We start from the raw sequence: 26,568 nt of genomic DNA, 5'->3' as shown, positions 1-26,568 counted from the left end.
AAAGGTCAAAATTCAATTAAGCATTTTAAAACTGGAAAAATCTTAGAACCTAATAATCAATCTCTCAGAATCCCTGAAGAGTATAGGGACTCCAAGCTGAGCACTTTAGTGTCTCCCAACCTCAACAGAAACATCCAAGTCAAAGCTGACATTTTAAAAATCTATTTCTTAAGCTTATATATATTTTTCAAACATGGATACCACTAATAACATCTGCCTTATTTATGTCATCTTTCAATTAAATTTGAAGAAATAAAAGGAATTACCAATAAGAAGACTGTACTTCTTTTCAGAGCTAAATTTGTATTGCAGAATTTACCTGATTTGAATGTTTGTAAATTCTTCATTTCTCCTGTTTTCTTAGGAACAGAATCTTTCACTCCAACTGCAGGCTGAATGGTTTTTGAAACACACCGATTAATAATGTACATTTGATACAATCTGTAGTAATCATTCAAGGGGGGAGGGTCTAGCTCAGTGGTAGAGTGCCTGCTTAGCAGTGCATGAGGTCCTAAGCTAAATTCCCAGTACCCTCACTAAATTAAAAAAAAAAAAATCAAGATAAAAGTATAAAAGTTCTTACCTTCAAGTGAGGATATTTTTCAGTAGAATCTAAAAGCCAAAAGGGACACATAGTCAATTAGATGTAAATATGAAAGCCAACTACCCATTCACGCAGAGTTAGTACTGCGCAACCCTCGTGCTTGCTTTGGAAATGAACACGTTAGGTTTCGGTGTTTTGTTTTTCAGGGGCAGTTAGGACAGCAACAAGACAGAAACATGAATCCATTATAGATACTCAATAAAGAACGGGAATATAGGTTTAACAAAACATGCAGTTAAGATTTCAAACGTACGATTATGTTTCAAGTGACTTATTTATAAAATAGAAACGTGTACATATACCAGTGTGAACTTGCTGCCTGAGAAGGAGAAAAGCGATCTCTAATCAGAGGAACAAATCACGGCTCCAAGAAGACAAATGTGAAAGCTGACCGTAAAGTGCCACAGCACATCTTTAATGCGATTGACACCGTTAGACTACAAGTACTTATCATGCTCTTCAATTCGTCCTGTAATTTAGGAAGTCCACAGTTGTGATGGCAGTTCATTTGAATGTGCAATTCACTTCTCATCAGAGAAAGTGTTATGAATTGATCGCCTTGGATACACACTTGTAGGATAATAGTTCATAAAAATATTTTTCCCATACCCACATGGGCTATTGGTATGCCTACATTTCTTGGATCCTCTAGCCATCAATGTTTCTTGATCCACTCATACAAGAAAGAATGTATACTGAGTTTTCAATATTGAAATCTGGTGATCAAAATAAATTTTAATTGCCACAGAATTATTAGATATTAAAAGTCTTTTATATTTCAAAACCTGTGCAGTATTCAGTGAAAATAACAACTTCAGCATTTATGGAATGAACCCTGTTAGTTTCTTTTCTTTCCAAAAGTAGTTTGGTTTGGTAAATCAGGCTAATGTTTACAAGGATTTTTGTGAAACAACTGTCTTCTCAAAAAATTAGCTATCCTTAAACAAACAAACAAAAAGCACAGTCAATGCTTCATATTCAAGTTAATCTCATTGGAATAACAAATACCAATACAACATTTACCTTTGAAGCCTGATAGGAGGAGAGGCTGTGGTTTACCCCAATTCTAGGCCCCCTCCTGATTCCAGTATTCTCTGGAGTGGCAATGATCTAACCTACCTTCAGTGCAAATACACTGACACCATTGAAAAGGAGTTCTCTCAAGTTTCCTCCTCAATTCCAAAATCACCTACCTGCTGCCTTTTTTTCCTCCTTCCTTCCTTTCACTTTCCTCTTCAAAGGTACCTCTACATCTGTGGTCTTAAATCTTCCCCTTTTCTATTCTTCTGACAGACGATCCCCACCACTTCTTTTTCCTCTCTGCTTAGCAGCAGTAGCTTACATCTCTAGTTTCTACTTCAACTCTTTGCCTCCCTCTGGCTATGAACGTGCTCAGAAAGAAAAACAAAATCATGCTTTTCCTTGTTGCTGTTGTCTTTAACTCCCCAGTGGCTCTTCTTCCAGATTCCCCTAAACACAAGTCTACCTTCTGAGCGTGATCTGAAGACCAGCAACAAGGGCTTCACCTGAGAGCTTGTTAGAAACACAGACCCACTGCTCAGAATGTGCACTTTTCACTGGGTCCCCAGGTGACTAAAATTTGAGAAACTCCGGTCTATACCGAGTCTGCTTCTATAGCACTCGGACTTAACTGACCTCTCTGAAATCCAGCTGCACACGTCTCACTGTAACACTTCCCCAAAAGCTGCATCAGGAGCTGCAGACTTTTCAGTGGACTCTTTACCAGGCTCCAGCTCCCCTGACCTCCCTGGAATGCACCCTGCTCTCTTCCTCTTTCCCACTCTTCTGTTGGCCTATGAGACACCATCCTATAAGGCAGCAACACGCTGCATGACACGAAGGTCCAGACATTGACAGCTGACCACACATGCCTGTGCTCACCGGCAGCCACACCCGGCTCTGCGTGATCAGGTACCACAGTCCTCGCTGCCTTCCTAAAGGTCAGGGGGACGGGGGAGTGGAACGTTCTGCTGTGCCTCCCGGACAAGCTTTGGTGCTGGAAGAAGCTCAATTCATACCCGTCTCATTTCAAACACTCTTGTCTTCCTTCTCCTAAAGAACTATTCTACATTACCACCTCCTGCCAGGGACCGCCCCCTCCTTTTCCTTCATTCACTCCCCTCCTCTCTACCTCTCTCATTCTTCACTCCCTCCTTCCCTCCTCCTGGTTTCCTGCCTGTCCTCAGGTCACAGAGCATCTTGAAAGAAAGCTAACAACTGAGCTCCTTAAACAGCATTCTAGTTTAATCTGTTGCTGACACCTGGTAAGATATACAATATACTTCCTCTTCTCTTTTTTCTCACTATATGTTCAACAGGTGATTTTCTTTGGCTGAGAGAATAGATCCAAATCCATGTTTTAAATCAACATTCTGTAAAATGACTTTTTTTTTTAATAAAATACAGTACTTACTTTCTATTTGTCCATTTAATGTATTTTTTTCTCCTAGACCTGCAGCTCCAGATAAATGATCGATACAGTTCGGTAGTTCAATCTCGGAGATACTCTGTTAAAATTAATATTAATAATGAGTTGCATAAAGATTTCCTGATTCCTTTCTAACAAAATACCTGCATTTCCTACCTTATTATTATTTTTTTAATTTCCTACTTTAAAAGCAATTACACTTAAAAACAAAATAAGCATATCCTGGAAACCCAAACACTTAAATAGAAAATTTCATACACACTCTTTAGATCAAGTCTATCTTTTATCTTCACTTGGCTTTTGACTCTGTAAACTGAGCATGGAAAGCTAGAGCAAATATTTTCACAGACAAAATACTGACTTACATGCAGATTTCAACAAAGAATTAACTTCAAAACACCTAATTCCATTTTGCATTCCTCGACAAAAGAAGAGGACGTTTAAAAAAATATGTATTTTTATATGTATAACTGAATTGCTTTGCAGTACACTTGAAAGTAACATTATAAACTGACTACACTTCAGTAAAAAGTAAAATTAAAAATATACATATTTAAATATATTCTTTAATAAGTGTGCTATAAGTTTAAAATGTTTCTTAGTACAGATATTGTTTTTAGTATTAAAATAGCATACATGGCATGAAAAGAAGCCTTAGAGTCTGTCATGTTGAGTATTAACAGAACACTGTGGAAACTGCTACATTTCAGTAAACAAAGGCTTAGCAGAATCTAACTATTATTTGATAAAACTTTTATTGATAGGGAAAATAGTTGAATAAAGTACCAAAATAGAAAGAAAAATATTTGTTTAAATTAACAGCAGAAAAATGTTTAATGTAGCTATGCAGCTCTTCAAAAAAAGTACCATAAGCTTTACTTTACTTAGGGAAGAATAAGAACACTGCTTAGTGACCACCCGCATGTGCCAGGCCCTTATGATGCACATTCTCTTTTCTACACACAACAATAATAACAGTGATTCTAAGGACGGTTACCCACTTGCTGCTTCCTGGTCACTCCAAGATGCTGGAGTATGGTGATGAGCAGATGTGACCCGCTGATCTCTCTGTCCGGAACATCCCTCCCCGGGACCTTCGTGTGACTGGCTCCTTCCTGTCCATCACCTGGCAGCTCTGGTCACACTCAGCTCTTTTCTGACTACCTAAATTCCACCCTTACTCCACCCTCGTCCTAACTACAAACTCCCCCACTGTTGTCTAAACTAACGCTCTCCACGTTCCTTATATGAAGGACTTACTGTCCCTGATAAAGGGTTCCTGTTTACTTGTTCTTCTGTTCCTGCCACTACAGCCTAACCCCTCAACTGCGACATTCAGTGTCTAACTGCCTGGTGCATAGCTGGTGTTCAGGAACAGGAATTTATTTAAGGTCAAAACATCTAAAACCCCCAGAGGGCTTCAAGTACTAAAGCACTATATACCTATCAGAGATGTCCGATAATAGTCTACCAACACTCAACATACCCCAAATGAGAAATCCCCATGCCCGCTCTAACTTTCCCATTTTATTGTCCTTCAGATTTTAAAAAAGTGTCCTCAGCATTTCACTAGGTCACTAGTGGCCACTGTGATCATTCTGTCTTACATTTCTATAGCACCCTTTACAGTTGACAATGTGTTTTCACACTTGTTACCACATTTTTGTTCATGACACATAACCTAAGACGTACGTATCAGTACCATGTTTTTGAACGAGGTCACTGACATTCAAATAAGTCAGACAAGTTTTTCCAAGATCCCACAGTGGGTCAGAACCAGGATGCTATCTCTGCTGACTTCAGATACAGTGCTGTGCCACTAGGCAGGAGCTGCCGAGATCCAAGGGTTCAGGCTCTTCTTGCCTCTTTCCATGGCTATCACCTTGGAATAGGTCATCACTACCCTGCACTTAGCTTCCTTCAAGTTCAGTCGCCATAAAAGTACTCAGTGCACGCTATTTTCCCTACCCAAAATGGGCTGTCCTCATTAAAACATCACTAAACCAAACTGCTGGTATTTTAACCCCACATATTTATTACTATTCCACATGCTTTTGCTTATCCTGAAATGTTCATTGCAGATCTACTTGACAATCCAAATATAATGGTACTTTCAATTCACAGGCACTGTCTTTTCAAGAACAAAGTGGTTAAACAAACAAAAACACCGTTTTTTTGTGGGGGTTTTTTTGTTTTCTTTTTTTTGTACAACCTCTCTCTCTCTGAATCTCACTAAGAGTTTTACACATTCACTTATCACGAAGAAACAAACATCTGGTCACAGGCTGACCAAGAATTATTTTCTTTAGTTTTTAGAAAAGGTAACTTCAGAACACAAACCGATTCCCTGTGACTTCTAAGCTTTGGCTTTTGCACTACATACACCAGTTTCATTAGGTGAGTCTGGAAAATTAACAGAAGTGCACTCTGCAGTAGTATGACATGTAGCATGGAATGACTTTACTAAGTGTGGGTTAAAATGAGGAAAAAATTTGGCTGGGAAAATGCAAAAGTGAGAAAGTGAAGTCAAAACATCCCTCCATTTATGTTTTAACATCACGCAACGCTTATACTTGAAAATAATACTAGAAGGCAGCACCTCAGAATCCAAGGGTGATTCGACATCTTCCTTTTCTTCTAATCCTAATGCTGAAGTTGCATCTACAAAATGCAGTCACAGATACATTAATGAGAACACATACTGCTAGGAAGTTAAATATATATATAAGTCTATCTTGATTCATGAATATGTCAAGAAAATAAAGTGGCAGAAAAGAATTTCAGAGGGTTGAAGCATTTTCTGGAAGAAAACTTGGTCGTAGTTGGGATATTTATGAAAGAAGATGGCAAAAGAAAAACACTTAAGAAGAAATGGACATCATATTTGGATCTACACACTTTACATTTTTTACACTAGCTTTTTTTTTTAATGGCGGTACTGGGAATTGAACCCAGGACCTCGTGCATGCTAGGCATGCGCTCTCCCACTGAGCTATACCCTCCCCCCTCCAACCACATTAACTTTTAAGCACAGAAGAAAATCCATAGATGCTCACTGACTTACCACCTCTGTCACTTTTATGTGTTCCATCAACAGGAATCAATTTGCTATGATCTGCTTGCTCCTTTAGAACGCTGTTAATAGTCCGAGTGCCATTCTCTTTCCCCCCAGTTTTCGGCTTTGTTGCTTCTTCCTATAAAAACAAAACAAAATGTAACAAAAACCCAACTTCAGAAAACATCATATTCCTACACCTGGTCATTCAATCAGTCAGGAAGAGAACATATATTTACTGTATCCATCACATCATAGGCATTATCCTGGGAGAAGCTGGCAATATACATAAAAGACAGATTCTGCTCTATATTCTAGGGGAGACAGAGACACATGAAAATGAATCAACACAGACAAGTATCATTCAGCAGCTCTACACCTGCAGTGAACAGATACAGTAAGGGCACAAAGGAGAGAAGAGACTTGCTGCATGTCAATAGCTCAGGGAATGCTGGGAAGACCAGACTGTGTCTTAAAAGACAGACCCTGTGCAGAGAGCAGATGTGAAGGGGGTTCTAAAAAGGGCAGCCTGAGCCAAAGGTCGAGGTGTGAAACAGCATGATAAGTCACATGGAAAACTAGAACAGTTACTGGGGTTGGAATGGAGAGACAAAATTTCCTAGATTAAATATAAGACATCACTTCATCAATTTAAATGTGAGGACTTCTAAAAAAAGAAGTAACTTCAAGTTAAAACTAACTTCCATAGGGCACTATATTCAATATCTCACAAACAACTACAATGGAAAAGAAAGAAAAAGAATTAGATATATGCATATATATGTATAACCAAATCATTTTACTGCACACCTGTAACTCATACAATACTGTACATCAACTACATTTGAGTTAAAAAACAAACTTCTATAACCAAAAAGAAAAAAGTGAGGATCAAATTTTCTTTCTGTTGTTCATAAAATCAGCTATATGTCCTTCAGAAGAGTCTGAGCACTTTTTTCCATGACCTGACTTTTCCCTCTCTTAATTTGAATTTGAGGTAATTTCTATCATAATTTGTACTATAGACTTCCTGCTCTCACTTAACCCCACTATTTCTGCTGTGTTTGTATAATAATCTCTCTCATTTTGACACTCATTCATCTTGTCCTTATTAGATGAATCCTTCCCCTTTGTACCCCTGCCCATCTTCATATTCATCCAGCTGTTCTTTCCAGTTGCTTTCTTATCTTTCCTTTCTTAATGGCATATTTGAGAACTGTTTATGCCACCAAACTTTACAAATCTCAGTCCTGCACGTGTACCTCTCTTGTTATCACACTGTTTTCTATTGTGATCTTGAGCACTTCCATTCCTCTGTAGGATCCTTTTCATCCCCATGAGAATCAGGGGGACGGTAAGTGAAAAAGCACAGGAGGGAAAAGTTAAAAACAAAACGACTTACCTCTGTAACACCAAGGACTGCTGAAGACGTGAGAGGTTCTGGTGCTGGGGAGGCAGGATGAGAGAAGCCTGAAACTTCACTTGATGGTTGGGAAAAGGTTCTAACTGCATCTTCATTTTCATTATTAGAATTATTGTCCTCAAAGAAGGTGCTAGTTCCTGGTTTCAAAACACCATCTTTTGCCTCTGCTGTAGCGACAAGGTATGGTAGATGAAATTATCTATAATTTCTCACCAGTGAAAACACAAAAAGACAGTCTTCAAATAACTTACTGTTTATCACGGGTTCTCCCCAGGCCTGAATTAGCTTTGCGAATCTTGGATGCCGGACTTTCTAGAGAAGAAAATAACAGCTTTAAGAACAACAAATATGAAATTGAATAAAGTAATTATAACATTCCCCATTCCTAGATGATCTAACACAAAGAGCGCTGGCTTCGGAGTCATTCAGATATGGATTCAAGTCCTGGGTCTGTCATTTACCAACCTACATCTTCTCATGGGGTGAGGATTATGAGAGATGACCTCGGGGTCCCAAAATGTTACTTTCTTTACCCCTCATTGATTATTATACAACACTATGGTATCCATTAGATGACATTCTTGACCAAAATGATCTAGAACAAAAACTTATCCCTGATAGTTTAGAGTCCTATTGAAAAAACTAACATTAAGAAATTTAAAGTAACTGTTATATTTTGAAATGTGCTTGCATGACTTATGTATGTGTGAATGATCTCTCATGAGGGAAATATGAGAGTTTACTTTTTAGCAGTATCTTATTTGGATGAGTTAGAACAGCAAACAGGATAAGCTACTTCTATTCCATTTGCCAAAAAGCTGAAGACAAATGATTGTTCAAATTCAGCTACTTCTAAGAAAGAGGAATAAAAACAAAAGTAATTCTGAGGGGCAATGACTCATGAGTGAAAGCCACACACATAGTAAACAGAAAGCTGTCACTAAATATGTTTACAGAGGCAGAGTGAGATGGACTGAAAGAACAGACACTGAAGAAGTGTTTTCTGCAAAAAAAAATATTAAGTTTGGGGCAAACCATTAAAAACAAAAGTGGGGAGGAGGAAGAAAAGAAAAAATGAGACATGACTAGTCAAGTACAAACTTAGGGCAAGAAAAAAAGAAAAATGTAAGTATAACAAGGCATGTGGAGAAATATATATATTTCAGCATTTATATATAATAGATCAGGGATGTATCAGTATTGTTAGGGATATACGATGAGTGAAAGCCTCTGTTTTACCTTTTTATTATATATATAAAAATATAAGTTATATATGCAAGTATATATATTATTCTTCAGCAAACTTTATAAAAATATCAAAATATATGATGTACAAAACATATATATAAAACAAAGGCCTTTGTTCATAGTATATCCCCAATAACACTGACCTGTATTACTCTACAACTGTTTGTTTGTAAATACTACTGTAAGAGTTAAATCTTGTCACTGTAAGTCACTCAATTGAACATGGTCATCTCTCACTACCTGAATGCTGCCAATTATTACTAGAGAGAGAGAAAAATAATTTTAGAAAGTTCCTAACACATCAGCTTTCCACCTAGACAAAGAACTGGTAATCAGGATTCTAAGGATAATATAGGGCTTGAAAACATATCTTTAATGGAACATGAGAGGGGGCTAAAAGAAGGTTAAAAAGTTTTCATCTCAAATTCTAAGCTCACAGTTGATGGATACTGAAAAACAGACTGTAACCTTTTCCTAATTATCATATACTTCTTATCTATTTCCTCGGCATTTATGACATATTTCCTCTCATAACAACTGAACTTTTACAACCTAAACAAAGGGAATAGAAATTTGTCATATTTTTAGAATTCAAATAGATTTCACTATGACATAGTACACATATTATATTACCTGTATCATCAAATAGATTTCATTATGATAGAGTGTGCATGTTATATTACCTGCAGCATGATGCAGCATTCCATGTCTCTTCATGCATTCACATTCAAAAAATACTAAAATGCTTCTTACATTTAAGACCTTATTCTAGGTGCTCCAGGAAATGCACAATTATGTTCCCTAATCTCTAGCGGTGTATACTGATGCAGGGGCTATAAGATAAATATGTAAATAACTATACTACAAAATGTCTGAAACTTGAAATTTTAAAATGGTACACGAGGACTGGACATACTTTTTAAAACTATAATACAAAAGAATTCTGAAATCGGTTCCATCATATGGTTGTTATTAAGAGCCTACATTTAAAGCTGGCTGTTATTTTAGGGAAAATGTGTATTCTTCAGTTAGATGCAGAGTTTTGAATATACTCATAATGGGATAATTTAGAAAACACAGAGGAATTTCTTTATAATATGGATTTTGAGAAACAGAATTTTAATTTCTAAATTTCTAGAATGTCAACTATTATTTTAGTCTTAATGCAGAACCAGAGATAGAAGTAAAGTTAAAAAAAAACAAAAACAAAAAACTCTTTCCTCACAACTCTCTGATATCAAAATAAAAAGTGTCCGGGGTGGGGGGAGATACATGCTACGTAGTTTTGGAACTGAAAGGCCCCAGGAAGAGGCCATGATTATCACAGTAAGTAGCTGTGTGCACTGAAGATATCCCTGAGGCACGAGTATTATACAAGTGCCGTCAGTGTGGTTTAAGTCAAAGAATCCTTATCCCTGGCCAAGCTTCACACTTCCTCTGTTGTGGGAAGACTTTTCACAGTACAATTTTCCTGTCGTGATCTATTTTCTAGTCCATTTTGCTTCAGCCTCATCTTCAGTATTTACCAAAGTAAAAAAAAAAAAAAAAAAGAAAGAAAGAAAAAATAAAACCCTGCCACATTTTTATAAAATGGTTTACTCTGACCAACTTTCTCATACAAACATAAAACAATGATAGGCAGAACACTGCTAAGTTTTAAGAGTAAATACTACACAAAACTAAATTCAGAGCAGAAAAATTAATTTCACAAGAGAACACTTTACCTTGGGAGCAAGATCTAAGTCATCATCTGATGGAGGCCGTGAATCATCAACATCATGTTTCGGTGAAATACTTTGGAGCAAAAATACACATCAAAAATGAGTGAGTTCATTTCTTTAAACAAACAAGTCACAAAAGTCTATGCTGAGGGATAAGAAAGCAGATTTGGGAGCCAGGCTGCCTGATGGTTAAGTCACAGGTCAACTACTTGTTAACCATGGAATCATGGGTCAACTAGTCAACCTTCTTAAGTTACAGTTGCCTAATTAACTAGAAGTAAGCTATAACAGCACAGCTACTCTGCAAAGCTGTTGTGGTGACTGTATGAGGTAACAAATGCCAAGTACATAAAACAGTGTCAAACGCAGAGTAGGACACTCAACAAGCCTTGTTTCTTTTCTCTGTGTTCCCTTAGTCAACATGTAATTTTTAAAAATCCATAAAATCCTACCGGCTTACAGAGATGTCTTCAAACCTCGGTGCAACCTTAATCACTAAACTCTCTATTAAAGAAGAAAGTAAAATAGAGTTTATATGAGCAACAGAAAAATACAGAATATTAAAAGTATAAGACCAATGTTTTGTTAAAAAGCATTCCTTTGGGACCACACCTGGAGACTACACACTTGAGTGAATACTGAGTATACTCCTGGTAGGTAATTAAGCATAAAAACCACTTCCCCTCCTTTATATTTATCAAAAAAGAAAAGGGTGTTTATCCAAATTTGATATTTTAAAGTGAACTGCTGTTTACAAGGACCAAAATACCAACCAAACTTTATGAGACTCACAAAAGAATGATAACCATTAGTAGAATCAGTATCATAAACTGACAATGTCAAGCTTACATAGCATGGTATTTCTGGATGATACCCATGGGACAAACCCACCCTGCCATTTGGCTTTGTCAACCTCGTGTTATCTGGGCACGGTCATCCCTATTCGCTCACATACGGTCTGGGGCTGCTTTCACACTGCAATGGCAGACATGAGTGGACGTGACAGACATCACATGGCCTAAAATATTGACTCTCTGGCCCTTTATAGAAAAAGCTTGTGCATCCCCGCTTTATGTCATAACAGGAAACCCTAAGACTCAAATCGAATCTTCTTACTCTTCTGCTCAACATTCTTCACTGAATCCATGCAGCTGCCATTGCTGGTTCCCAAATCGACAACCACTTCTTCTTCATTGTCCTTGCTGGGCAATTGCAACTTTTCTTGGATATTTTCTGCCCCAGCATGCGAAGAAGGTAAACTCTCCTTAGCTGCAAAAAGAGAAATGATTGTTTTAAGGTCATCACAGTAACTGCATTTCTTTTCCCAGTGGCTGCTTGAGGAATGAGCATGTGATGTAGCCCAGCCCATAAGATGCTAGGGGAAGTCTACCGGAAGCACCTCTGTTTTCTTCTTAGTTAACAGAAAACATGCAGAGAGAAGCAGCCCTCCTCGCCTGCGGATATTGTCATGTGAGAAGATGATGCTTGGAGCTGCTGCTAATCAGCAGACCAGGAAGGGCGACATCAAACACCAGCAGCCTCACAGCTGAAGGAGGGACAGCATCTGGGATCCTGATGACATCACCGAACCTTCTAAACAATCCTGACTCCTGTTGCTGTAGCCACTGTTACTTAGGGCTCCTATTATTATTTGCAGCTAAAAGCATTCTGACAAATTTCCCAAGGTCTACAGCAGACCTACTCCTTTCTATAGTACTAGAAAAGCTTTCAGAAGCATGCCTGAGCTAGGTAGTCACCTCGTTCCCAACCATTCCTACAGCATCCTTTCTGCACCAACAAAATGAAACTCACAGATCCTGCAAAGTTCACTGGCACATCTTAGCCTTTGCACCGCTGTCCTTTCTGCCAAATGTAATCTTCAAAGATGTTCCGCCCACCAAACACTGCCCTTCTGCCTCCTTCCCTGGCAAACTTCTACTCGCTCTGCATGGCTTACCTAACATCCTACCCATTTTTAAAAAACTTCTTTCCTTACCATGGACTTAAAAGTATTTGGTACATATTAAGTACCAATAAAACATACATAAAGACAGTTACAAAGTCCTAGTGGGCTCTGGGACACAGTAAGCACAGAATAAAGTAAAGCCAATCATAAAAATGAGGATGACAGCAACAAGCTCCTGGAGGCCAGGAACTGTGCTTTTGACCTGTTTGCATTCTGTAACGTCAGAGTGGTGCTTAGTACCTAAAAGACACTTGATAGTCATCTGTTAAGTGGATGAATTCACAGATAGGAATGTTTTCTTTGAAAATCCTGTTTAAAAAATATACAGACATTAACCAGGGACAACTCTATTGTATTATGAGCACCTTGAAGACCAAAACTCTGTCTTTTCCATCTTTGTGTTTCCTACAACAGAATTTCTTTGCTTGATCAAGGTGTACTAAGTTAAAGGTGCCCTCATACAGTTCAGACTGAACAGCACGCTAGGGGTCACATCTAGGCAACACAGTCGTCTTTTTTTTTTTTTTTTATGTGAAGCACTTCTGTGCTTTTTTTTTTTTTTTTACAATTTGTTGAGTCCTGAGTTGTGCTGAGTATTTATTATGACAATCCTTTAACTAATGGCAATAGAAAATCTTGTTCTAACAAAATATAGTTTGATGACAAGTATCCCCCAAAAAGAAGAAAACATCTGACTCTCATGAAGGCAACATATTTCATTCTGTTTGCACTTCTGAGGAATGAAATTGGTGAGAGAGAGCCCTTGTTGGTGTAATGATGTGAAAAGTAACCAGTGCTTCTCAACAAGGCACTGCTTTCCTGACTTCTGCCCTATCACTAGGTACCTTTAAAAAACAACCTCTTACTAGTATGCTGCACACTGGCCCAGCTGTGCAGTTCTAATTGTTGGCCATTTGTTTACAGCACCAGGAAGGTATTGCTGAGCTCCCAGTTTCAAAGACAATCACTTTTTAATGAGACTAATCACTATGCAATAACTAGCATTCATTTACCCAATGTAATCCATTTGCTGTAAGAATTAAAGAGCCAGCTCTGTAACAAGGCCGACTTGTTATACTGTTACAGGAAATGTGCAACAAAGTTAAAAACCTATTTTTCTTACTTACACAAAGATATAATATGGGACTTCAGGGGCCATGATTAAATAAATGAATTTCTTTTCAGACAATATTGTCTCAGATTTTAAATTACCTACAATTAACTTCTTACATAATTCTGAATACTAGACCATTAAGAAAAAATTAATTAAAAAAATGAAAACATACACAAAATTTACACACTGGCCTTTTTCACTTCTCTTTCATTATCAAAATTTCCTCAACCTTACTTTCTTTATCTATGGTGGGCCCAACAAGAGTAACTTATTACCAGAACTCTGTCCTGGGTCGCTATTTTGAGGGGGAGTATCTGGAATCTTTCCGTCTCTGTAGTCGACAATCAGCTGGTAAAGGCTATGTATAAAAAAATGTGATAAATAAGTATTAGTACTTGAATAGTAATATGAAAAACAATTACCAAATATATTAAATTCTTAGGTTATTTCAGACAATATCACAGGCAGTATCAAAACTTCAATTGTCCCATATATTCAAATTTGTACAATCTACACTTTTAAATTTAAGATGTATAATTAAAAAAGAAAAAAAAGTAAGGTGAAGTAGTCATGAACTGAGGGCACTACAGCTCAGCAACTTAACTAGAGCGAGCCTGACATACGGAAAGTATCTCGAACTCAGAAGTCCCAGCTCTATAACCAACAGCTATTTGTTCCTGGACAAGGTGCTTCTCTTCAGCTCAGTCTTCCTTTATAAAACTGGGATCTTACTGTCAGGCAGTTAGTTATTAATACTCATAAGAGTATTATGAAGATTTAATGAGATAATGTATCCCCCGATGCTCAGAGAAATACTGGAAGAATGGAATAATTTGTTCTTGAACTTTAATGCTGGAACTATTGGAGAATCCCAAATAAAACCCAATGTGTGTTTTTTTCATAGGTGTAACATTTAAATGTGACAGTTTTCAGAAAATGTTACAAATTACGGTGATTAGCTGTTCTTCGTGGTTTATACTTCAGGGCACCTCAGCTACTATCTAACTTGTAGTTAAACTTATTTATAAATATATGACCTCATACAAGCATATGTATGAGAACTAAACAAGCTGTCACTCTGAAGTTTACGTGTCCATCGCCACGAAGACCGCGGAAACTGGATCAGCACAGGCATCCCGGGAGCAGAGGTCAATCATGACCCGACTGCAGGACCAGTTTCTTTTTCCTTTTCTTCTTTTAAAATTTTGTTAAAGGTCTTTAGAGAGCAACATCCAGACCCCAGACCCAGCTGCCGAGGAGATCCTGTTAAAACCAGTTTTAGTACCAACGCTGCAGCAACAGAATCAAGGGAAACAAGAGAACGATTAGAATGCCCTCGCCCTGCCCCGATGCCTTGTGGGAGAGGATTGTCACTGTGGCCTTAGGGAATTCCTCAGGTTCTTGGAAAATTCAAGAGGAAGATTATACAAGAAAGTCCCCAAAGGAAAATGCGGGATTTTCTGCTCTACTAAACATTTCAAGACCCAAACAACTAGTTAGAAAAATCAGATATGTGACATTATTTGTACCCCATGCATTGGGGCTACACTGGAATGAAATGGAGAACAGCAGGACCCTAAGGATAAACATCTTACAAACTCTGAGATAAAGAACCCTGTGCCCACTGCTCCATCTCACTAGTCTGGTTTTTTGCTGGTTTCCAGCTGATGATGTGGAGGGTCTCACTGCCATCCCCAAAGTGCCTGCTCCCAACTAGGAATTCTCACCTGTCACATAACAAGTCACAGTTAGATCATTTCCAACCTCAGTTTAGAGATAACTGGTACTTTAATGTAAACACTTACTGTTTAAAACCATTAGAACACGCATATCGTTCAGCAGACTGTCCGTGTACATCTAGCAGATCGGCATTAACACGTCTCTGAAGCAGCAGCTTGACTACGTCCGGTGAGTCATGACGTACAGCAAGCATCAGTGCTGATCTAAAATAAAAGAGACAACTTCACTCTTAGGAACTTAGTTAGCTTAACTTAAACAGTTAGTTTGATCTATTTTACCAAGTTAATATCCTGCCCACCCCTGGAGAACTGACCATGTACATGCTCGAGTGCTCATCTTTGCAAATTACCTCCAAGGCCAAAACGGAGGGACAAAAAAGAAGCCTCCTGTCCTACTTGGGTAGCACATAGTAGAAGTTGCTAATTTAAAGTCCTCTGAAGGACAAGAAAGGATGCTGAGGTCATTATCTGAAGTAGGTAAAGATTTAAATAAAGGATTCCCCATTTCTTCCCCCGTCTGAAATACAATACTTTAAAATCAGCTAGAGGTCAGGTAAGGAGAAGCTCTTTGCAGGCTGAAAACAGTAATATGAATAAAAATGTCAATAAAAAGAGTCATGGCTGCAGTTAATCACGCTGAGAAGCATGTGCCCAGCACTAACCTGAATAGTCTACGTATGGTCTTTCTTAGGCACAACCACCCTTGAAGGATGTACTACGACCCTCCTTTACGTGTCAGGAAACATATTGGTTGGTAATAAGTCATGTCCCCCAGGGACATGACACACCTGACCAGCAGGAGAGCTGGGAATTCAACCTCGTCTGACTCTAAAGCCCAGCTCTTTCCTCTTTATCATCCACCAATGACTTGTCTTCTTTAAAGGGAATGTTTATTCAATAATTAAAGCTATTTCTCTTCCTTCTACCATCATCAATTAAAAATAAAAACATCAAAATGTACTAGAAATGAAAAAGGATAAAAACTGATGAGCCCACAGTATCTGGTAATAGTTACTCTCTTAGTGATACTCACTCAGTGATAACCTAATAACATCAGTATCCTTCAAAGAAAGTAATTTAAAGCAGAGTCATCCAAAAGACAAAACAAACTCCTCTTTGTTTAATATGCATCTTTTAAGAAAAAAATATATACCAAGAAGTGGTTAAAACAACTTATAAAAGAATGAAGAAACTCAACACTGTCTCATAAGGTAAATTAAAATTAGAGTCCATACTAATAAAACTAAAATGAAATCCCTGAACTATTGTAAGATCGTATGACCAAAACAATCAGGATGCAAATGACATCAGTCGCTATCATAAAGGAAGATGAATCCTGCTGCATACTGTTCTTTGTCACACCAGGCAGAATAATTGCTTTTCTACCTAACTGATGATGTGTTGATTCTAAGTTAATCCTCTTCTTATTAGGTTAACCTTTCTGATTGGCTGTTACTACTCTAGAACAACATTAAGATTAGAAAGAGAGAGAGAGAGAGAGAACAAACTATTGTACCTTTGCAGCTTGTCGACTGCATGTACATTTGCCCCGTTCGCTATCAAAAATTTGACCATTTCTTCTTTGTTCTTCCTGACGGCGAGTAAAAATGGTGTCAAGTTATACTGTAAAATAGTAAAAACAGTTGACAATGTACAAAATTACATATAAATTTCAAAACTGAATTTAAAAACTTAAGTCTCTGAACTTAAACATACACTATAAAGTAAATAAAAAGTAGCCCCTTCCTCCTCACCCCTCTGTGCTCCTTCTCTTTAAAAGGTTCCTCCTGGACCTCTTCCAAAGTTTCATTCTCTGAAACTCACTTCAGACATTTGCTGGTTCCAAGAACCTTCGCTTCTATTGCAGCGTGTGTCAGGCATTCTCTAGTTACCTTACTGCTCAACTACTACTCCCGACACTCTAAACACTGCTCCAGAGAGAACCATTTAGCTACTGAATCAACTACATTTCTAAGGAGCCACGCTGAGGAGAAAGATACCATACTGTCTGCAACATGCATAACCTATCCAATTACAACTATGACTAATCTCATAAAGCTTGCAGACATTCCAGTGGGAATATGATTATTTGCATGTAAAGAAAAAGTTTTTCTGAAACCAACTTAAAAATTCTAATTAGAAAAATTCCATCCCACTCTTAAGGGATTATTATAAAATATGAAGTAGACTATAAATTAATATAGACTGTCTTTAAAATCTTGAAATATTTATGAAAATATACAACAGGAATTGGAAATTCAAATGCTTACAGAGGCAACACAGGTGGCCCGAGTAAGTGAAGGTCACAAGTGAGGACAGCAAACTGGAGAACACACGCCCCACCGAGAAGGGGCCACCTCTGCACAGCAGACCACATAGGCCTGGGCTCAAGGGGGACCAGATTTGATTCTTTAGGAGAAGTTCTGAAGTGTAGATTTCTGCACAAGTCTCCTAAATTTTAAATGTTGACTCAATGTGTGGAGACAAACTGAACATACCCAGGCATGTTTAGTCTATAGCCCACTTGTGTTTTTATGTTTGCTGTGTTTCCAAACAGTTGGGTATAAATCAAGTATTTGTATATAAAACCTTGCCTTTCTTTAGAATCATATGTCTTACACACAAAAACACTGGGCCCTAACATGTAATAAAAATTGTGATTAAGACTCATAATACCCACTTCAAGAATTTTTCCAATGCCTACTAAAACTACAATCTATCTGTATCGAATTCTCCCTGATTGTTAATCAAATGGATAATTAGGATTAAGGATTAAGAGGTATAAACAATCAGGCATAAAATAAGGTACAAGGATGTATTGCACAACCTGGGGAGAAGAGCCAATAGTTTATAATAACCATAAGTGGAGCATAGCCCTTAAAAATTTGTGAAACACTCAGCTATATACCTGTAACATATAATATAGTACATCAACTATACCTCAATTAAAAAAAATATTGTAAGATAAATACAGTTTTAGAAAGGCTCATAATACCTGCTTCAAGAATTTTTCCAATGCCTACTACAACTACAACCTACCTGTATCTAATTCTCCCCAATTGTTAATCAAATGGATAATTAATTCATGAGATGGCTGAAACTAAATTATTAGAAAAATTCCAATTTGTTACTAATGTCATGGGTCTTGATGTTTAAAACTACCATCTTGCACGGTATACTTATATATAATGCAATACAACTCAGCCATAAAAAAGAATGAAAGAATGCCATTTGCAGCAACATGGAAGGACCTAGACATTATCATACTGAGTGAGGTAAGTCAGAAAGTGAAAGAGAAATCCCATAGGATATCACTTAATATGTGGATTCTAAAATACGATACAAATGAACTTATTTACAAAACAGAAATAGACTCACAGACATAGAAAACAAACTGATGGTTACCAAAGGGGAAAGGGGGTGGGAGAGGAATAAATTAGCAGTTTTGGACTAGCAGATACAAATTACTACATATAAAATAAATCAACAACAAGGTCCTACTGTATATACTACAGGGAACTATACTCAATATCCTGTAATAAACCATAATGGAAAAGAATGTGTGTGTGTGTGTGTGTACATATATATCTATCTAAGAATGTATATATAACTGAATAAGAATATATATAACTGAGTAAGAATATATATAACTGAATAAGTATATACAATGAATGAGAATATATATGTAACTAAGAATGTATATATAACTGAATAAGAATATATATATATGTATAACTGAATCACTTTGCTGTACACCAGAAACTATCACAACACTGTAAGTCAATTAGACTTTAATTTAAAAAAAACTGTCATGTTGATTATGCTAGGGCTCAGTGAATCTAACAGATAGGTTGCAAGAGTCCGTCACACAGCTTTAACCAAAAGAAGGCTCATGATTTCCTATTACTGCAATCAGAAAAACCCTGCTGACCTAATGACCTGGATGGGAACAAAAGGTGCAAAATCTTTAAAGGATCCGACTCTACTTATTGAATCACTCACCACAAGCAAGTTTCTAAGACTGTCTGAGTGCCACTGAATGATCAGTGGTTAGAAAGGAAAAGGAGCTATTCTTCAAGGCAATAGATACTGCCAGTAATATTGCCAATAAACTCCTCAGTCACAAAGGAAGAGACGGGTAAAAGTCAGGCTAACATGGCTGCAAAGGAGAGCACTGAAAGAAGCAGCATCTATCAAACCCCCGCTCTTCCAGAGATGTCTTATTTTTGAGATCTGTGAATTTACATGCATTACACGTATCCATTCAATAGTTCTTAACCAAGGGTTGTATCAGAATCTCGGGGAAGTATTTTGAAATACCTGCGTCTAGACCTGAGTACATTTATTCAATCAAAATCTTCAGGGGAGAGCCAGGAGAAAAAGCAGGAGGACCAGTTTCGCCATCACTTGCTCCCCACCTACAGCCACAGCCCCGCAGGGGAGCTACACCAGGCTGAGCATGGAAGACCCCAAGGTGAAGGTGTACACGGAGGGCCATGTGGCCACCAGCACAAATGAATGCCCCTGCTGGCTGTCAAACATGACCTGACCTCACTTGCCCAGGTTCTAGAACCTGGGATCCTGGGGTGCTCAGGGCCTGTGGCTTGCTGCCTCCCCTGCCCAGGTGCAGTCACCCAGCTCCCCCTGCTGGGTACTGGGTTCCTTCCTCCTCCCACCCATCCCCAGGCAGGCAGCCTGCCCTTGCCATCACTTCACTCCCCGCAAGCCTTCATCTTCTGTAGGCTCTGAGCCTACCACCCACTCCCAGGCACTTCCTAATGGGAAGCTGTTCCTTCTGGGGTACAAGTGTGGCTGGGAGACAGAGCTCTGCCCTTTCTGCGGGCACTACCTCTAGCCTCTGGCCTTGGCTTTGGAGTTGGTTCCATGGTAACAGGGCCTGATGTATTGTATTCAGTATACATATTACTATAAATAAAACACCTGTAGCTAGAAAAGACCCTGTATTTCAAATATCTTGTAAATAAAGTCAGTTGAGCTATACCTTGTTTATCGCCTCAATATTTGCATCATAGCGGAGCAGCTCTGCTGCAATTGATGTATTTCCAGCCAAGACGGCGTAATGCAGAGCAGTGTTCTGACAGTCGTCCGCAAGATTTGGGTCAGCACCCCGTTTCAGCAGGATAGTGACACACACTTCTTTCCGGCATTGTACAGCCTGTTGGTATCACACCAAGAAACAGACTGTAAGTGCTAGGCATTCCAAGTTAACATTCCTCAAGTCCCAGCAATTCGTTATATTTAAAACAGATAAATTCATTTTTATTCTAAGTAATTAAATCAAATCCATCTCACGTGGACACGGTTGGCTGCTACACACCTTGATGAGAGCTGTCTTGCCTTCCTTGTCACGAGCATTCAGATCACACCACCACTGTGTAAGGAGATCCACCACTGGTGACTGGCCGCTGGCGCAGGCTAAGTGTAGGGCAGTCCTGCGAACATGAGAGGACTCTTTAGGAAATTAGAGCGTACTACTTCGAAGATACAGTTACTCATGTAATTGTAAACATTCAACAGCATGCTATTCATACCCCTTTAAAACTAACATTTAGTCTTATCTTAGTTCTTTCTATGGGGAAAGAACAATATTTATTAGCTCTTACTACTCACCACATTAATGGAAGAACTACCTGTTTGAATAGAAAGGGCATGCCGTTGAGATTCAGCTCAACTTGGGTCTCACTTCTACTTTAACACTGTCACTTATTAGCTCTCACTTAGCCTGTCTGTGCCTCAATTTCCTCATCAACAAAATGGGCATGAAGTAGTAGCTATCTTACAGGACCCCACTGTGATGCTTAAATGAAAAGCTATACAAAATGTCTGGCAGTTCCTTGCACAAAATAATAGCTCAATAATTGTTAGGTAATATTATAACTGTTACCGTTACTATTTTACAAAGACAACATTTCAATTAAGTAAAATGATCGTATATCTACTTTACTGCTGCAAGGATGAGAAAGAACACTGTACTTCAATGATTCTAACATGCTCATTGTCTCACACTTCAACATCTCTGACATGGGAAGGCAATTTAAAATTCATGTCTTACAACCATAGTTGGCAGCTCCTCCCAGGCCCGCCCCACCCCGCCCCGCCCCGCCGCTGTTACCTGTTCTTCCTGTCTCTGCTGTCTACGACATTTCTCTTATATGTCAGCAGCTCCTCCACTGTACACCTGTCACCTAAATATGCGGCTCTGTGGAACTTCTTCAGCTCTCTCACATCGACATGATACCCAGGCACGGGCTTCTCACGATCCCTGCGTGCTCTCTGATGGGTGCTGAAGCCCACCCAGCTCACTAAGTTAGCGAGTCTCTTCTTCATCTGGCTTATCGCCTTCCAACACCGCTCACTTCCCTCCTGGCCTCTTGCCGCCTCCCGATCTCAGCGCTGGCGCTACAGAAAAGCCACAGAGGTCTCGCTGCCACACCTTGGCTGCAAAGCTCAACGGCTTGGAATGTTTAGTCCGGAACAGTCGTAGCCTAGCAACAGCACTGACCCTCAACTGTCCCTCAACTGTCCCTCCAGAGCCAGTGTCCCCGTGAGTGCGCACAGAGGCCCGGAGGCCCAGTGTGCCCAGTGTGCATGTGGGAGCCTAACGCATTTCAAATCTCTGCAGTTGCCTGTGGGCCACTTTGGATTCCCTTCAAATGTTGGTGCTAGGTGGCTGAGTGTTTTGGGACATTTCCAGAAGTGAGGCTTGCCCCTGAGAAAGGCATGTTTGTATGCAACTGTGGTTAGAGTGGGGTGGAACCACAGGATGCTGAAGGCCTAGTCCCCCAGAGAGCTCCCCACCAAAAATCTCTAAATCTCCTTATCCCTCAGTTTATTCCTTTCCCCATCCCTCTGGGCCCCAGCCAGTCTCCAGGGAATTTAGCAGATGCAAACAGCAGAAAGCTGTTTTCATGGTTTCAGACACTGTGGCAATATGTATCATTAAGTACAAACTTCAGAAACCAATACACCTCTCCAGACGAAATGAAAACGTGTTTCCGCATGCCTGCTGACCCTGCTCTGTGGCTCAGCCTTATGTTTACACGCTTTCTTCACTTTATTTTATTTTTTGCTTTTATTTCCACCAATTAAATCTTGAATCAATCCAAGGTTTATTTGGGAGCATGGTATAACATTTGAGAACTTTTTAATCACGTAACTATGGAAACACCACGTCAGTTACTCAGCGAGGCCATGCTGCTGGCTGACCACTTGCAGGAGGGGTGGAAGGCAGGGCAGGCCTCCTCTTCCTGCCTAACTCCATCCTTCCTCCCTCAGCTGGCTAATTATGGCTTCTGGCCCTGCCAGGATCAAAACTGCAGGGGGCGGTAGAGTTCCTAAGTGGCTGACACTCCTGGGAGCTGGTTTTGAGTGGACTGGACCTGGCAAGTGTTTTGAAGCTGACTCTCTCAGGGGCATTTCTGTGCCCACACCTGCCCTCACCTGCAACTCCCCTGACCTAAGTGAATGTGGTGTTACTAATTTACCCTTTTAACCTATCTTTTCTATTAGCATACACTGTTATTTCCCTCATCTTCAGAAACAATGATGCGTTCACCCTCCAGCTGCGGCCCCATCTCTCTGCTCTCCGGCACACACGCCTCCTGCCCCTGCAAAGGAGCTGTTCCCATTCGCTTCCTCTGATTTCTCTCATTTTCCAACCAAGCAAGCGTGTCCACTCACTGCAACTGCTCACGACAGGGTCACCCACCACCCACCAGGGGCTGACTGCACGGGGAGCTCTGTCCTCTCCTCGCACGGCCCGGCAGCCACACTTCCCACCGCTGCTCTCCCCACCGCTGCTCTCCCCAACTTCCTCAAGCCCTTTCCTCACGGGGCTTCCCGGGTCTCAGGCTGCTCTGGTTTCCTCCCACGGCCCTGGCCGGTCTTCTCAGTCCCAGCCCCTGAGTGCTGGCACACAGCACCCCTGAGGCTCAGTCTTCTGGCCTCTACTACTTTCTGCTGCCGCCCCCAACAGCCTTAGGGCTTTATGTATTCTCTACAAGTTGCTAACTTCCAAACTGCCATTTCCAATCCAGACCTCCCTCCTGTATTCCAGACTCAAATACCCACTGCCCCTCAACGTCATCTCTTGGAAGTCTAATAGGACTTCTCCTGGGCCAGCCCTCTCCTGGGCCGGCCCTCTCCTGTACCTGCCCTCTCCTGGGCCTGCCCTCTCATGTTCCTGCCCTACTCTTGGTATACATTTGCTCACTACTCTCAAAATTCTCAAAACTTTCTCTTTAAATTATGGATTATTTTCCTAGTACTTTGACCGCTTTCTTGATAGTGACCCTGTAAAGATAGTTCACACTTCTTAGCTTTTCCATGATATTTAATAACACTGTAGCACATCCCAGTCTTTTGAAAATTATATGTATTTTGCCCTCCTATTCTTCTGCACATTGTGCTGATACTCCAGTCTTGTAGGTAGATTCCCCTTTATTTACTGTTAAAGGAGTAGGTCCTTGTGTTGTCACTACAGCTCTGATAACTGAAACGAGTCAGCTTATGTACATGCTGTGCTGTGCATCATGCTTTAGTGAAAAAATATCTATTCATGGGCCATTTATGCTACTCCCAAGTCTTTCCAGGCGATCTGCATTCATCTGATCACTGAACTAGGTTTCTGCCTGCCTATTTCTTCCATGCTCTGGTACTCTGGCTCACCAGCTACATTTTCAGCCAAATTGTGTGTATGATTTTCTTCAGGTTACCAACCTTGGTATTCTCACTTAACCCTTGTCTGTATTTCTTCAAGCTTTGGCTCACATCCAGATCCAGGCAAGCCAGACTTCTTACATACACTTGGTTCCAAAGACCAATAAAGTAAGGCATTTTTGGTGTTGACTGAACACCAGAAAAGTGGTATTTATCTATCCTAAATGAAGGCCACAAAATACGTACACTTGCTTTACTATTTACTAATATGAGGCCTTAAAGGAGTTCTGTAACGTGTCTGATAAGGAGTCAGTTGCTAATCTCATGGTTTGCTGCACAGAATGAATTCTTTTGCTCGTTGCTTTTAAGATTTTCTCCTTGTCTTTCAACTGTCTGTGCTGTCTAGTTGTGAATCTCTTATGTTTGTTCTCTGTAATGTTTGTTGAATTTAGGTGTGCAGATTAACGTTTTCTTTGAATTTAAAAAGTTTTCAGGCATTATGTCTTCTAATTTTTTTTTGTATTTCTCTCTCTCTTCTGGTCTGCCAGGTTTGTGTGTGTTGCCATGCTTACTGGTGTACCACAGTTCTACGAGAAACTATCTTAATTTTTTGCTGTCTGTCAGACTGGATAATCTCTTTTGACCTGTTTTCAACTTTACTAATTGTTCCTTCTGCCACCTCTAATGTGTTGTTGAGTCCCAACAGTGAGTTTTTAATTTTAGTTATTGAATGTTTCAATTTTAAAATCTTCATTTGTTTTCTCTTAATGTAATTTTTACCTCTTGCTGTTATCATTAATTTTTTGAATCACTGTCATCATACTTTCCTTTAAATCTTAAACACAGTTTTCTTTGAATAGAATACTTTGTAATATACTAGTATTATAGTACTTGTATTCTGAGAACATATTTATAACAGAAGCTTTGATTTTCTTCTAAATCCAACAGCTGAGCTCCCTCAAGACAGTTTCTCAAAAACAAGCAAATGTTTACTAAAAGTGACTGTTAAAAAAAGAGATGACTAAATGAGCATAAAGTCATCAAAGTGAAGGATTGAGATACAGGAGTAGTGTGTTTGTGGAAAACTTTCTTTTTGATACCAGTTTAGGAATTTTCTCAGCACATTTTATGTATTCAGTCTTGTGTGTGTGTGTGTACCTTTAAAAGAAAGAATTAGTGGAAATAGAAAATAATCTCCTGTAATCTTCAATCTTCTTCACAAAACTATTCCTATGACTTCCTCTACTCTTTTGCTAATAATGTTATGTTCAAATATGATACTAATTTATATATATCCACAGTTTCAGATACCTTAGTTTGGATCAAGCAAATAACAAAATAAGATACGAACTGAAAATAAGATGCAAACTGGAAAAGTATAAAATGTATAATATGTAGATATATGAAATCTTTATCTATTACAAATACTTAAGTATAAGCATGTATTTTTTTTTATTTACCTTATGTGACACCGTCTGCATAATTCAGGAAGTCCACACTTTTCCACAGCGCTTCATTATACGTTGAAGAGAAGCTATGCATTCTATCCTCTAGTCCAATGTATACCTTCAAGCACAAAAGTCACAAAGTCTATTCTTAGAATCATTTCTCCCCACCAAGGCCAAAACTTTCATTTGTACCTCAGTTCATCTATTCTTTATAAGTACTCTTCTGTGAATTTATTCATCAATTAATTTCTGATGGGTTAGCCCTATAATTTTTTCCCACTGAATCCAAGCAATAAATACATTCAAATTAAAACATTCTACCACATAAGTCTTACTATATTTTAATATTTAACAATGTTTCTTTAACCTCAATTTATAGGTTAATACTATTACTGTGTATTACCTGAATTTAAAACGGTGAACATTTTTGATGTATACTTTGCCAGTATCGGTAAACTGAGCTGCAAGTGTAGGGAGGATGGGATAACTTTATGAGCACTGTAGAACTCAATGGCTATGAGTATTTACTATGTTTGGACGTTATATTTAATTTGAAAAACAACCTTAATTCTATTAATAATTTGCATAATTCTTTCCAAGATTTATTTTCATCAACGTGTACGTGTGTGTATGTATACATACATGTGTGTGTGTACGTTTGCTTATGCTTATGGACAGAGATTTATACTCATGTAACTAAGAATAAGCAGGCTTATATATAGGCCTGTACTTCTGAACTTCATCTGACTTGTGTCATTAACATTTCACTTACCACTATTAACCAAAATTTGATTCTTACTTGGTATGTGATTCATATATGCAACACTTAAGTAAAACATTTCTATGTTATTGACTATTAGTTTTTTTCCTCTAGAATCTTCATTCTCATAAATAACACTCTGAAGGACATCTCTGAAAACAAACCTAAGCTTGTATGTCTTGATTATTTCCAGCATTACTTCTAGGGAAAAGTCTTGACTGGGCGGTTAAAATGAATTGTTTGTAAGCTAAACAAAGGTTTAAAAGCTAGAATTATTAAAAATAAATTCTAATACATAATTCACATTTGGTCAGGTAATATTTCATACTACCACAAAAATATTATATAAGGATTTTTATCCT

The 26,568-nt window shown here is 38.8% G+C and overlaps 1 protein-coding gene across 6 annotated transcripts in view; it reads right to left on the bottom strand.

Annotated features, from left to right (window-relative positions):
* Positions 1-26,568, bottom strand: part of LOC141573915 (ankyrin repeat domain-containing protein 26-like) — an 88,923-nt gene that overhangs the window by 29,153 nt on the left and 33,202 nt on the right. For all 6 annotated transcript variants that reach the window (XR_012500371.1, XR_012500370.1, XR_012500367.1 and 3 more), the window contains 15 exons: positions 25,459-25,564; positions 20,658-20,772; positions 20,322-20,495; positions 16,836-16,942; positions 13,856-15,523; positions 11,617-11,769; positions 10,953-11,004; positions 10,504-10,573; positions 7,783-7,843; positions 7,511-7,698; positions 6,118-6,247; positions 5,653-5,714; positions 3,039-3,132; positions 584-612; positions 320-392 (listed from right to left, as the gene is read on the bottom strand). Coding sequence is in view for 1 of the 6 variants with exons in the window: in XM_074346324.1 (XP_074202425.1) it covers positions 320-392; positions 584-612; positions 3,039-3,132; positions 5,653-5,714; positions 6,118-6,247; positions 7,511-7,698; positions 7,783-7,843; positions 10,504-10,573; positions 10,953-11,004; positions 11,617-11,647 (790 nt within the window). In the remaining 5 variants the exon portion in view is untranslated. The remainder of the gene's footprint in view (positions 1-319; positions 393-583; positions 613-3,038; positions 3,133-5,652; positions 5,715-6,117; positions 6,248-7,510; positions 7,699-7,782; positions 7,844-10,503; positions 10,574-10,952; positions 11,005-11,616; positions 11,770-13,855; positions 15,524-16,835; positions 16,943-20,321; positions 20,496-20,657; positions 20,773-25,458; positions 25,565-26,568) is intronic.

Source organism: Camelus bactrianus, chromosome 18 (genome assembly GCF_048773025.1).
Source record: "Camelus bactrianus isolate YW-2024 breed Bactrian camel chromosome 18, ASM4877302v1, whole genome shotgun sequence".
NCBI lineage: Eukaryota > Metazoa > Chordata > Mammalia > Artiodactyla > Camelidae > Camelus > Camelus bactrianus.
Note: the sequence above shows the minus strand (reverse complement) of the source record. Positions and strands in the feature narration are given on the sequence as shown.